This window comes from Sinocyclocheilus anshuiensis, unplaced genomic scaffold, assembly GCF_001515605.1.
Source record: "Sinocyclocheilus anshuiensis isolate Anshui unplaced genomic scaffold, SAMN03320099.WGS_v1.1 scaffold3086, whole genome shotgun sequence".
Classification (NCBI taxonomy): domain Eukaryota; kingdom Metazoa; phylum Chordata; class Actinopteri; order Cypriniformes; family Cyprinidae; genus Sinocyclocheilus; species Sinocyclocheilus anshuiensis.
Window position 1 is genome coordinate 80,334 of NW_015539962.1, and position 12,360 is coordinate 92,693.

The 12,360-nt window shown below is 36.3% G+C and overlaps 2 protein-coding genes across 3 annotated transcripts; one reads left to right on the forward strand and one right to left on the reverse strand.

Annotated features, from left to right (window-relative positions):
* Nucleotides 1–1,483: 1,483 nt before the first annotated feature.
* On the reverse strand, nucleotides 1,484–5,320 carry hsbp1a (heat shock factor binding protein 1a). 2 transcript variants are annotated; one of them, XM_016484199.1, is made up of 5 exons: nucleotides 5,205–5,320; nucleotides 2,856–3,056; nucleotides 2,225–2,291; nucleotides 1,874–2,018; nucleotides 1,484–1,649 (listed from the first exon to the last, which is right to left on the reverse strand). In XM_016484199.1, the coding sequence occupies exons 2-4, from the start codon at nucleotides 2,898–2,900 to the stop codon at nucleotides 1,897–1,899; spliced, it is 234 nt and encodes a 77-aa protein (XP_016339685.1). In that variant the 5' UTR covers nucleotides 2,901–3,056; nucleotides 5,205–5,320; the 3' UTR covers nucleotides 1,484–1,649; nucleotides 1,874–1,896. The 2 variants fall into 2 exon arrangements, with proteins under 2 accessions (XP_016339685.1, XP_016339684.1); XM_016484198.1 differs by lacking the exon at nucleotides 5,205–5,320 and having other exon boundaries at nucleotides 2,856–3,133.
* Nucleotides 3,895–9,385, forward strand: LOC107687050 (PHD finger protein 23B). The gene is made up of 5 exons (XM_016484187.1): nucleotides 3,895–4,459; nucleotides 5,592–5,623; nucleotides 5,703–5,795; nucleotides 6,857–7,460; nucleotides 7,884–9,385. The coding sequence occupies exons 1-5, from the start codon at nucleotides 4,432–4,434 to the stop codon at nucleotides 8,075–8,077; spliced, it is 951 nt and encodes a 316-aa protein (XP_016339673.1). The 5' UTR covers nucleotides 3,895–4,431; the 3' UTR covers nucleotides 8,078–9,385.
* The last annotated feature ends 2,975 nt before the right edge of the window (nucleotides 9,386–12,360 follow it).

The following is a 12,360-nucleotide window of genomic DNA, read 5'->3' on the forward strand; positions in this document are numbered from 1 at the left end:
AGGCTGACATGAGTGGCCTTTCCATCCCTCCACTTAGGCCTTGGCATCTTGTGTCCTGGTAGTGCCTGGCAGCTTGAAGTGGCATTATTTATATTTATAATTTGTGTTAGATATTTGTATTATGTGTTAAGATATTTGTATTAAGATATTTAGAAGGATTATTATAAGAAATTTTAAGTATAATAATAGAATAAGTATAATATTAGAATAATAATTAGAAATTGTATTAAGATATTTGTATTAAGATATTTATGCACTGTGTTATATTACCAAAGATCTCTCTATGGAAAGCTGTGGAAACACTAAAATAAGAAAAATAAATAAATATCAACAATTCACTACACTCATCCATGACACAAACATTCAGTGTAGTTTACAGAAATATTCGGAAATGTCAAAACCATAAATTATGTTCACTTGACACAAAAACACATCCCATGTTAGCTTGACAGAATTTTGGATATTTGAGTTGAATTGTTCTGAAAATTATAAGATTTATAAAGCACATTTAGCCAAAACTGTGTAGGCTATGTCAGTTGACAACACATACATTGTGTTATTAACATAATAACGTACACACACATTATGACATTAGATATGAATGCCACTTCAACAACTTTCAGTACAACTTACTTGAGTCTGGTGTGGAATAATATAAAATATGTGAGTAAATACATACATATATAAACACTTTCAAATACCATAAAAGTCATGATGGCGGATCACTGATTTGTTTTAGTTAGTTTACTTTTTTTTTCTAACTTGGTCTGATCATCTGCTGTCACCAATTAATACAGAAAGGCTTTAATAAGGCTTTAAAATGTCCCTTCCTCTAATACCACATATCTTCAAGCAGTTTGGCTGATATGGTTCTCTCGACATTAGTCGTTAATGAAGGCTTTGGAACTGTGCACATTCTTTTGGTGCATCCATAGACTGTATAAAAACAGGGTGCATCCAGTGGGTCAAGTTTATGCATGATTAACATGACCCAGTTAACCCCTGCTGGTAGATGTCATAACTACACCATCTGGCTGCATATATCTTCAAGCAGTTTGGCTGATATGGTTCCCTCGACATTAGTCGTTAATGAAGGCTTTGGAACTGTGCACATTCTTTTGGTGCATCCATACTGTATAAAAACAGGGTGCATCCAGTGGGTCAAGTTTATGCATGATTAACATGACCCAGTTAACCCCTGCTGGTAGATGTCATAACTACACCATCTGGCTGCATATACTTTCCAATGAAGGCCTTTTAAAAGTAGCCATGTATTCTAATTAAATACTTTAAATGCAAATCTTGACAAAAATAATATTTGGAGTTTAACACTTTTCTGTTTTATAGCATTAGGAGCACAGGAAAGAAAACGGCGACTTTAAAGCCATTTCATGGAGTTTGTAATAATCAGCAAAACATGCAGGAATCACATGATTTCCCCGGTGATTACAATGAATAAATACAAAAACAAGTTTTAATTTGCTTATCTTCTGTCCAGTAATATAGTTTTAACCTTACAATATGTAATATATTATGTAATACGCATAGGCAAGCACCATTTTAATGAATTACTTAAAAAGGATGCATTCACATTTCATTTAAAAATTCTGATACCGCAGTAGAAGGTCCTCACTGTGTTCCTTGGCAGTCTGAAAGAGAAAAGATACTAAAGATTAAACAAAACACAAAGACATGGCATGAAGACCACAAAACTTGAACTTGAACCTGACTGTGTCACAAGCAGATCAATCCAAATGTAATTTCAAATACATATTCTACTGCAGTTTATAGAATATAAATGCTCTCTAAATAAATAGTAACAACTTTGAAACAATGGCATCTTCAAAGTGGCAATAGCACCACCTACACTTACTAGGATGGCGTTGGTCATTGCCTTCAAGCTGTTCCAGAGGTCTCAGTGACTTTTATTTCCTCCTCTAACTCCTCCACACCTGCCTGAGTCATGAGTTCAGAGATGTTCTTCTCCAAGTCATCGATTCGCGTACTCATCTCATCAAGTATTAGAATTAAGAGAAAACTCATTTTGAATAAGCTATCATCACATAGGCGATCTAGGAAGCATGAATTTTCTTCTAATAATTAAAGGTTTTGATTGTGTACACAAAAACATAGCTAGTGCATTCCACTCAATTATGCTACAATTAGGTACTAAATTAATTACAATTATTTACACTGATAAAAACATGCATATGTGGAAGGATATTTCGCCCAATAATCTGGTCTGACATGGTCTGGAACTTGTCCTGCATCTGCTGCAGTAAGGTCTGTACCTAAACAAAAGAAAAATAATAAACAAACAATCAGATTTAAAACTCTGAAAAATTGTGAATGAACACTGCGTCCAACAAGCATAAATGAAATCCATCTAGAATCGTGTGGGTTTTGCGTGGGCCTCCCACACAGGAGTAAAAACAGCAGTTTAAGGGCATGCTCCCCGCCCACGCCTGGAACTGAAGCCATAGTAACAAGGGAACCCTCTCAACATCGTGTAATCACACAAGATACCCATCAGTGAAATAAAGAAATCCTCGTTGTATAACCCTTCTGAAAATAAGTGCCATCTACATTTGAATGTAATTTAACTATAGATTGATGAAGAAAGAAACCATTTGAAAATACACTGAACTCACGAGAGTGATCTTTCAATACAACTTCACGACAGCGCTATTAATGAATGAGGAGTTACAACAGGCGAATCACAGCACTTAACAGCACTTCTCATTATACATTAATTCACTTTGGCTAGTGAAGTGAGCGTGACTGAATAATACTAACGTTAGGCGACTGTAAGTGCACGACCCAGATTTGTATCTCGGTAAAAATCAAATACTCACCACAACAGTCAGGTCCTGAGATGTTTTAGGGTCCTTCTCAGACATATCTTCTTCAAAAACCCCTACGTGCCTTCGCGTGATCTTTATGCTTGTGTGATCAAGAGCCCTGTCAAGGCTGTACAGTACTGCGTGATCTATTCAAGCTGGAAACTGCCGTTGAAGCAGTAGCTGATTTCGTTCTTAAGAGGTTTGGTCAGTGAACTGAAATCAACAGATCGGCTTTTGCTCTTTTGGATGTGATCATTTTTATGTCCTAAAGGGGGCGCTAGGTGGCTCAGAAAGGCGAGTCCCAGTAGAGATTCAGAACCACTGCATGTCTAGCTGACATTTACAACTGTATTCAATATATTAAAACTAATAATAAAAAAAAAAACAATTTTAAGAAATATACAGATTAAAAAGAATTACATGCCATTAATGAAAGATTAAGTGATAAAACAGGGGAGGTTTTAAATGCCACATAAATCTCAAAAATCAGTGCATAAATAGTGAGTTAGGCTGACAATATAGGTAAAAATAAGTAAAATTCAGTTTTATTTTGCCTTTTGATAATATTTTATATTAGATTTCTAGAATAAATTAGATTTTTAATATTTAACTAAAATACATTAAAAGGATTTACACTACATATTTACATATTTTCTAGACTTTCATTATTTTATTTACCAGTGTCGCCTGTGAACCAAATCTTCCTGAGCCGCCAAGCGCCCCCTTTCGCAGGTAAATGTTTATTTCGTGAAATACAGCTGCTTGGCCTTTCCACAGGCTTGGGTTTAATGGTAATACGTCATTGGCAAAAGCAGCCTGTTAAACCACTGATCTTACATATTGATTGAAATGTCCAACGATCTGCATAGAAATATTTAAGTTAATAAATGTACCGTTATTTATTTAAACCAGTCTACTATGCAAACACAGCAAATACAAGCCATAGGATTTGGAACAGATAAACTCAATTTCCCATGAACATAGCAGAACAACGACTAGCGCAATGAATTATGGGTATTGTTGTTTATTCGTCATTGGATTCCGTGCCGTCTGTCAGAAAATCTCATATGTTGAACTACATGTCCCATGAACCCTTGAAGAGAAAATTTTTACATCGCAACAGCAATTTGACCGCAAGGGGTTTCTGGAGTCAGTTGACATCGTCGACTCTAGTGAGGCGCGCCGGAGGCGACACGCAGACGTAATTTTTGGGGAACTTTGGTCCTTTCCCCCACTTCGTCGAAAAGGCATAATAACGCGAACGCAGAGTTTATGTTACTAACATTCGTTGCAAAAAACATGCTGGATCCCTGGTGGTCCGTTAGGTAATTGAATTGCCAGCTGGATCATTTTTGCAACGCTGCTTGCTGGCCAAAACTAAGTTAATTAATCTTTCCCGGGATTTAAGATCCAGCGATATTTCATTGGAGCAGTTTGTAAAACGAAGTAAAACAGTCGTTGGAATCATTCCGATGCCCAGCTAACTGAACTATAGCTAGTCAGCCGGGGCTTGCTGCGCCCAAGCCGGGCGAAGATTGACACTGCACGGTGTCACCCAACTGAAGAGGATCGAGCTTATTAGGCGACAATGCTTGAAATAATGTCCGAACACCAAGGTAAGGAAAACCTACAACTTGAATTTCAAATATTCAAACTTTAACCGTGTTGTGATATGCAACACCCATCATCATCATCGTCGTTCAGTTTTAGCAAAGTCTGTTAGCAGCTTTAATACTGCAGTAACTTTGCATACCCTTTAGTTTAGCAGACTGATTTCACAAGTAAACCTGATTCAATGCGAGCCACTTTGTAATGTTTGATTGTGTTAATGAAGCAGAGGACATTTTACTGCGCCGACGAGCTGGTTCATACAGGGATTAGCCGAGTTGGTATCTTGATGGTAGCCATTTGTTAAGCAGTATCTCATAAATGATTTCAAACATGACTGATATCCAACCACTGCTTTCCGTTCAAATGATTTAATGAACAGGTTTACAAACCCGCAGTTACGCTGCGTTGCGCATTTTGACTTCGCTAAATAAAACAAGCTCTGTTTCAAATTAGTTGCCTCTTTTAATCCCTTTAACCAGGTGCCAGTTGAATAGTTTTTTTTTATTAGTACACAGTTAGGCTGTTTGTCTGATATTTTAACGTCCTTTAAGGCAAAAATGTTGCCTTTTTAAGGCTTGTCACTGCTTAGCGTGGTAACGTTAGCATTTCGCTGCCTGACTGTAACTCTTTTGTTATGCCGGGGTAAATGTAGTGTGAATGGTGTCTGTTCCCTCTCAACACTTATAGGTTTGGTCGTTGTAACTATATTACGATCAACATAAAACAATGTTTTTAAATGAGTTTCCAAACCAGAAAAGTTGTCTTGTCGTGTTTCGACGTCGAGAGCAAGTTTTAAGCCACAAGCTGCTTCGTCCTCTCGCCTTTTTCACCGCTTTAGTTTATTAAAGTTTGTCACTACATTCGTTTAGTTTTCTTCACAATTAAAGTCTCTCAAATCGTGTGGATGTTTGGATGTAAAATGGTGCCTTGCGCACTTGAATTTTACGCCTCAATCAACATGGTGTCGCGAGGAACAGCACAGTTAGCGCGTTAGCTTGCCGTCGAAAACGCACTTTTACCAGGTTTGTAAAAAATGAAAACTGCACCAAACTATTCCAAATGCAAAGTATTCTCGGTTAAATCTGTTATTTAGCAACGAATTAATATTGTTCTCTCTCCTTCCTTTTTGTTACATAGATTCATTACTGAAGTGCAAAGCAGAGACTCTGGTAAGTCAAACAAGGAAATAAGATTTTCATCCTACAGATGGCAGTGCTTGTCCAAATTGCTAATGTTGTTTATGTCCAGCCATCAGAGAGAAGAAAGAGGACAGTGGAGGACTTCAACAAGTTTTGCAGTTTTGTTCTTGCATATGCTGGTTACATCCCTTCTCCAAAGGAGGTAAGAATGGAGCATTGTTTCACATTTAGGTGTGGTTTCATGCATTAAAACCCTTTTAAAAATCCTGTTCCCGGAGACCTCCTAGTGCTGCTCCTTTTTGACACCCATTCCAAGCATGTACTAATGCGCTAATGAGCAGAATTTGACAGATACTGGATTTTGTAGATAATGATAACCAAGTTAAAAATCTAGCTGGGAACTGTTTAATTGGGCTGTAGTTTGTAAAAATCTGTTTGTTTTTTTTAAAGTGCTGAAATTGAATAATAATATGCTTTAATATATTTATGCTTTACTTTAATCATGAGAATGTTATCATTTTAAAATTAATCAAATTTATTAAAAGCTGTGCCTCATCACACAATTTTTATCATACAAATGATATACAAGAAATGGAGAAAGAGAAAAAATGTCATAATGTCCACATTTAATGTATATCATGATGTCCATGTGCCCTCATTAAATATACGTCATACCAAGCTTACTTTTTAGATGTGTATATTTCAGCTTGATTTTGTCTTGGCATATAACTAGTTCAAACACAGTTTAAAACAGAAAGCAGGTTGTTCTGTGCACTTTTTTTTTCAAACATTAAAAACATCCAATTATTGGTGCTGATTTGTCCCAATAATCGATAGTTCCAAGAATTAGCTGTTGGTGCCAATGAGTTAAACATTCAGTGTTTGGGTAATTCAAGGATTGGCATTGAGAACCACCGGTTTACATAGTTTACTCCAGTTCTGGCCAATCCTGCTCCTTGAAGTCCACTGACCGGCAGAATCAACTCCAATCACAATTAAACACACCTGACCCATGGTAATCAAGCTCTTCAGCATTACTAGAATCTTCCAGGCAGGTATTTTGGGACAAGTTGGAGCTAAAATCTGCAGGATGTTGGACCTCAGACACCCATGATTTAGCCTGTGCTTTCAGTGCTGTCAGTCTTCTCCATTGAACGTCTTTAGCCCTGCAGTGGTCTTTCTTTCAACCTGTAATTGTAGATGTAAGCTGTTTTATGACCAAATATCATTTGAGCCATTCTGGTTGTGTGTCTCTGTCCACAGGAAAGGCCATGGTCGCCAGCATCCTCCAGTTCTCCAAACAGCTCTGGTGCTTCAGGTGAAGGCAGCGTTTTAGGTGGAGCGAGTTCTAACATGGCTCCCAACTGGAGTCACGGCACGTCGGACTTGCACACCATCCACACGTTCGTTCGCAAGGCTCGTGCCAATAAGAGCAACAAGAGCATGCGGCGGCTGTCGTCTGACAGCGCCCTGATGGACAAAATGTGTTTAAAAGACCCTTTCTATGAGGGCCAGGTCGCCAACAAAGCTGAGCGCAAAAAGGACAAGAAGCTGAAGCGTCTTTCTCTCGGTTCCGGTGCTGGTGACAGCAGCAGCAGCGGTGGCGAGAAGCGTGCAAGGATCAAGCGCAGTAAAAACCCCAAACAGTCCAAAGCCCTTAAGAAGCTTAAGAGCTCGGCCCAAAGCGAGACAGACTCAGAGCATGGTCTCGGGCATGGAGAAGAGCATTTGGACCAGGGAGCAGCGGCTGAGTGCAGACTACAGGCCCAGGTGAAAGAAGAAAAGGAGGAAGCCACCAGAGAGGCAGATATGAGCTCCAGTGAGGGAGAGACTTGGATAGCGGATGAAGACATAATGGTGGAGTCAGGTGAGTTTATTAGGGACTGAGGAAGATTTAGATGGTTTGGAGATGCTCATAAATATTAATTGAAGGATTTTAATTAGTGCTGTCAAACGATTAATCACATCCAAAATAAAAGTTTTTCTTTACATAATATATGTAAGTGTACTGTATATATTTTTATGTATATATAAATACACACACATGCATGTATATATTTCAGAAAAATGTTGTTTATATATTATATATATAAATTATATGAATATAAATATAGACATGTATATATATATTATATAATTATTATTTTTATTTTTTTATTTGTATTAATTAGTAATAAGTCAAACATGCATGCAATCAAATATACAATAAAGCATCAAATCAAAACAAATTAGATGCCATAATTTCATTAATGACTTCACAATTTAATACAACTTTTTATTTTCCTTACAGGGGATGATTCGTGGGATTTGATCACCTGTTACTGCGGTAAACCGTTTGCAGGACGGCCCATGATTGAATGTAATCAGTGCAGTGTGTGGGTGCACCTCTCTTGCGCCAAAATTAAGAAGTCTAACGTGCCCGACATATTTAACTGCCACAAATGCAGAGACTCTCGACGGTCAAGTCATAAAAAAGACACTTAGATGAGGGTGATCATTCCCTCAAAGCTCTGAGTGTTCCCAGTTCTCCAGTTTTTGTATCCAAAAGCATTTTTTCAGTTTCAAAATACATTTTTTCCTCTCTTTCTAGTTACTCCTTACATGTTTTACAGTCAGTAGTCTCCATTACAGAGTTCACTGAGAAATAATGTTTGTACTGATCTCTTACCTCCCGAGTTGGTAATTGATCTTGGCTCATTTGTAACTAATTGTCTAATGGCTAATTGTCATTTGTTTAAAATAAGAAGCTTGCATATTTAGTAAGTGCCACTATTTTTCTTTAAGAAAAGTTAGAGAACACAGCCACACTACATTTTCACAGATGTATACTATATTGGTTACTTTGGTACTACAAGAGTCTATTTAAAAGTAATAAATATATATATAAAACTATTCAAAATACAGAAAAATATTGTCCTGATTTTGCCAAAGAGCTGCTTTGAGAGATTGTGTTGACACCGTTGTTACTAAAAAGATGTTATTTCTTAGTGAACTGTCCAGTTGATCTTTTTTCATTGGGATAGATGCTTTTGTTTGAAGACTAATAGATGTAATGTGTTAGTCTGAATGCCATTTCCTGTAGGTGATCATAAGACCATTTGAATTACAACCTCTTAATTGAAAAGTTATGTCAGAAATCACACTCAAATGGACTTGATCAGTCAGCTAACATGTATTAGATGTTCAAATATAAAGAGCTGTAGGAGGCATTAAAGCAGGGAATCCTTTCAGTTGCAATTATTGATATCAAACATTTGTTTCTTCTAATTCTACTGGTAATGTACAGTATGTTAACCCATGTACTTTGTCGAAGAAGTTATCAAAACTGTTTGGTCTTTAATTATTTGCACAACATAGTGTCAGTGTGTAAAATTTTTGGAAGATTTCAGTTTAATAAGTTGTGAAGGCTAGATTTAGGAGCTTTGCTGAAGCTTTCCTTGAGTAGAATGGTTGTAATTATTTTCAAGATGTGTTTGGGGGTTTTAAACTTTGAGAACTGGTAAAGATGACTCATTTATGCTACGAGCTCTTTCTTTTGAATTAGTTTGAAGACTTGTCGTTTAGATTTTTTTTTTTTTTTTTCCCTTTCTGGTTTATTTGTGAAGCAAGGGAGACTGGAAATCCCCAAAAGCCAGACCTCTCTTGCTTAACATTTCACTCTGTAAATATCACAGATTTTGAAAAGTGTACATTTGTGAAAGTGAAGAGAAAAGCAAAGCAAAGGGTATATTTTTTTGCATCTGATATGGTTTTCTTTAACTACCTGGAGAAATAAAACTTTTCTTTATTGGGCTTAAAATGTCTAATTTTCCTAATCTCACTCTCGTGTTGAGATGGGTCATGTTTTTGTGATTTAAAATGAGTTGAAAGAACACTAGAGACCAGATTTAATAGTTTATCCATGTACATTTTATTTTGCGGCAACACCAGTACAGTGTCTGTCAGTTTGCACCACTAGATGGAGCTGGTAAGCTAATATTGGAAAAACATAAATACAAATAAATAAATCACAGTTTATAAACCTGAGATGCAATGACTTAATACAAACCAAAAGGTCAATTAAACAGATTTCCAAAAGAAGAAACCACAAGAGTGAAAAAGAACCAAAACTAAACCACATAAGAAGTCCTTTTTAATGGTATATGTCATCTGTCAGTTTGATCACTTTGCATTGTGTTCCTTAAAATCTTCAGGTTCCTCCTGAGGGGGAAAAATTATTTTAGCAGTGATAGGATATGCAATCTGTTTAATTGAAATATATGTAGCCAAACCACTGGTTTTCTCCGTATGAAAATACCTTTCTGCTCCTGGAAGACAAGTGGGAGCTGCCTATGGGGTCTAGAGGAACAGTGATCCTCCTCCTATTAGGGGGGGAAAAATGTGGGAATTGTGTGTGAATTTGGGCTTGAAAACATAGGAGTGCTTCTACGGAGAACTAAGAGTTCCATATTGAAGAAAATGTTAAATGTCTACAAATTATCAAATATTCAAAAGAATTGTATGTGGTTAAGTATAGCAATGAAAATATAAAAATATTCTATTCATTAATTTTTATTTAATAACTTGAATTTGAATAAATATAGTATTTTTTTAATACAATAACAGTAAATATTCTTACTCGCCTCTTATCCTTGTTTTTGCGACGGTTGCTGTTTGCTGGTTGCACATTGATGTGTTCCATAGGGGAAAAGAATTCGGGAGTCTTGGCCGGATAGGGGTCCCAGTCCCGAGTCATTTCCCCTTCATTTCCTGGGAACAAGTCTGCCAGATCAGAGAGCTCATAGATGTGCGGTGACATCTCCTGATCTGACCTGTAATTGCTCTGCAGGGAATCAGATGCATTTTAATATGTGACATATTAAAGTGTTTTTATTGCAATATATTAAAAACTGTATATAAATGTGTATTCTCTCAAGAAGAAAATTTACTCGGCATGTAAGTAATGTGAGATTTACTCTTTTCACTCGTAGTCTGTCTGGTATCAGGAAAGCACAAAGCTCGTCCATCAAGAAGTAGACAGCCAGAATAAGTAGCAAACACCTGGAGCATATCATCTGAGGGTACAATGTGACACAATATATGATATTTAGAAAAATTATGACACTTTTTTCTATTTAAAGTATTTGCATGCATAAAGAGAAACTGCTAACAGCAAACAATCGACTGATTAGAAATTGTAAAAAAAAAAAAACTTTTAGAAAATGTAGCAAATTCAGCACAGTTACTAGGACAAAATTCAGAATTAAATTAAAGTATATTGTGTTTTTAATATTTACCTTCATGGTGAATTAGTCTGTCCTTTAGAAGTTTCTTCAGGAGTTGTTTGACAGTCCTGCTTTTTCTCCTTCTTGTGTGTAGTTGCCTTGCCGTCCTCTTTGTCAAGGGCATGTGTGTTTGGGGTATTTGTAGACCTGAAGCTGGGGTGGGTTTATATAGGGTGACTGAGAGATTATGGATAAAGGGAGTGTGTGTGTCTAGCATGACTTCACCCACCCTCCAAAAAGATTAGAACATGATTAACGCATCATTTTGGTTGTTGTTAGAATGTTCTAGTTCAAACTTAGGTTAACAGGTTCATTGTACAAGGTACATTGAGAATCTTCCAAGAGAATTAAAAATCAGTATTTATAGACATGTCTTGAATATTGTAATATGTTTATCTATATTTAAACTACTTAAAAATATATATAAAATGTATTTATAAATAGGATATAAAATATAGTTATTCTCATGAACGCTACAGAGCTTTAGCTGTTGTGTTATTTCCTACTTAAACAATTATGTAAATATATTTAATGGTGTGATTTCTAGGGATTCACTGGTTTTAAAATTCTGGCCAGTACTAATAATCAACATTATTTGCATTTTATGATTAAAAATAAATAAATAAAATAATGACAAATAAATGACTGATACAAAAATTCTACACTATATTGTCATGAAGAAATTAAAATAATTAAACACTGAAAAAAATGCTACAAGGAAATTTAGGCATCACAAAAATGTAATACACCATATGAAAAATGATGCCAATGATTACATTTAAGTGTTATTAAATAATTAGTGTGTTTAAGAATAACTTTAAGTGTTGAATGATAGAAAAGTCACAGAAATATAAAAATAGGACAAATGAGCATATAATATCAACCAATATGGATAAAATAATAAAATTTCTAATATTGGCTAATAAATGTTATGCTTCCCAAATATTGTGCATCTCTTGTGATTTTATTGGTTATTTTATGAGATTTGATGCAAGCATTGTAACTAGTTGATATTCGTACACTCTCTGAATGTTCTGTCATTTGGAGACTCTGTGTGTGGCCTGTTCAGGTATCAGATAATCTCGTCTCGCCCAATTTCATCGTTTCAAAACATTGGATTCCCATCCACGTACACCAAAACGGTCTCTCTCTTTCTCATTAGGGATGTTCGTAGTATTATCAGAGGGAACACACACATACATAAGCAAGTTGGGAAAAAAGCCGGAGCCTGCCTCTGCGGATGGCCTACCAGCAGTCTGACACGTTTTCTCTTTTCCTCTTTTCCCTCCCTATCCTAATTATTGCTATTTCTGGCAACTGGGGCCACCAGACATAGACGAGCTGTTGACAGACAACCCATGGTGAAAATAAACTACCTTTACTAAACAAGACCGGTGCAATCCGCCCAGATGTCTGTCAACAGAAACTGAAAACAAATCGTTGCCTCTAATTAGTCTAAAATGAGTGTGTGTGTGTGTGTGTGTGTGTGTGTGTGTGTGTGTG

What these genes read in the sequence shown, in the direction of transcription:
- hsbp1a (XM_016484199.1), bottom strand. Translation starts at nt 2,900, where the DNA reads ATGTCTGAGAAGGACCCTAAAACATCTCAGGACCTGACTGTTGTG. An exon ending in CTCAGGACCTGACTGTTGTG is followed by an intron (nt 2,292 to 2,855) that starts GTGAGTATTTGA and finishes TCTTTTGTTTAG; the next exon opens with GTACAGACCTTACTGCAGCA. An exon ending in AGACCAGATTATTGGGCGAA is followed by an intron (nt 2,019 to 2,224) that starts ATATCCTTCCAC and finishes TAATTCTAATAC; the next exon opens with TTGATGAGATGAGTACGCGA.
- LOC107687050 (XM_016484187.1), top strand. Translation starts at nt 4,432, where the DNA reads ATGCTTGAAATAATGTCCGAACACCAAG. An exon ending in ACATCCCTTCTCCAAAGGAG is followed by an intron (nt 5,796 to 6,856) that starts GTAAGAATGGAG and finishes CTCTGTCCACAG; the next exon opens with GAAAGGCCATGGTCGCCAGC. An exon ending in AGACATAATGGTGGAGTCAG is followed by an intron (nt 7,461 to 7,883) that starts GTGAGTTTATTA and finishes TTTTCCTTACAG; the next exon opens with GGGATGATTCGTGGGATTTG.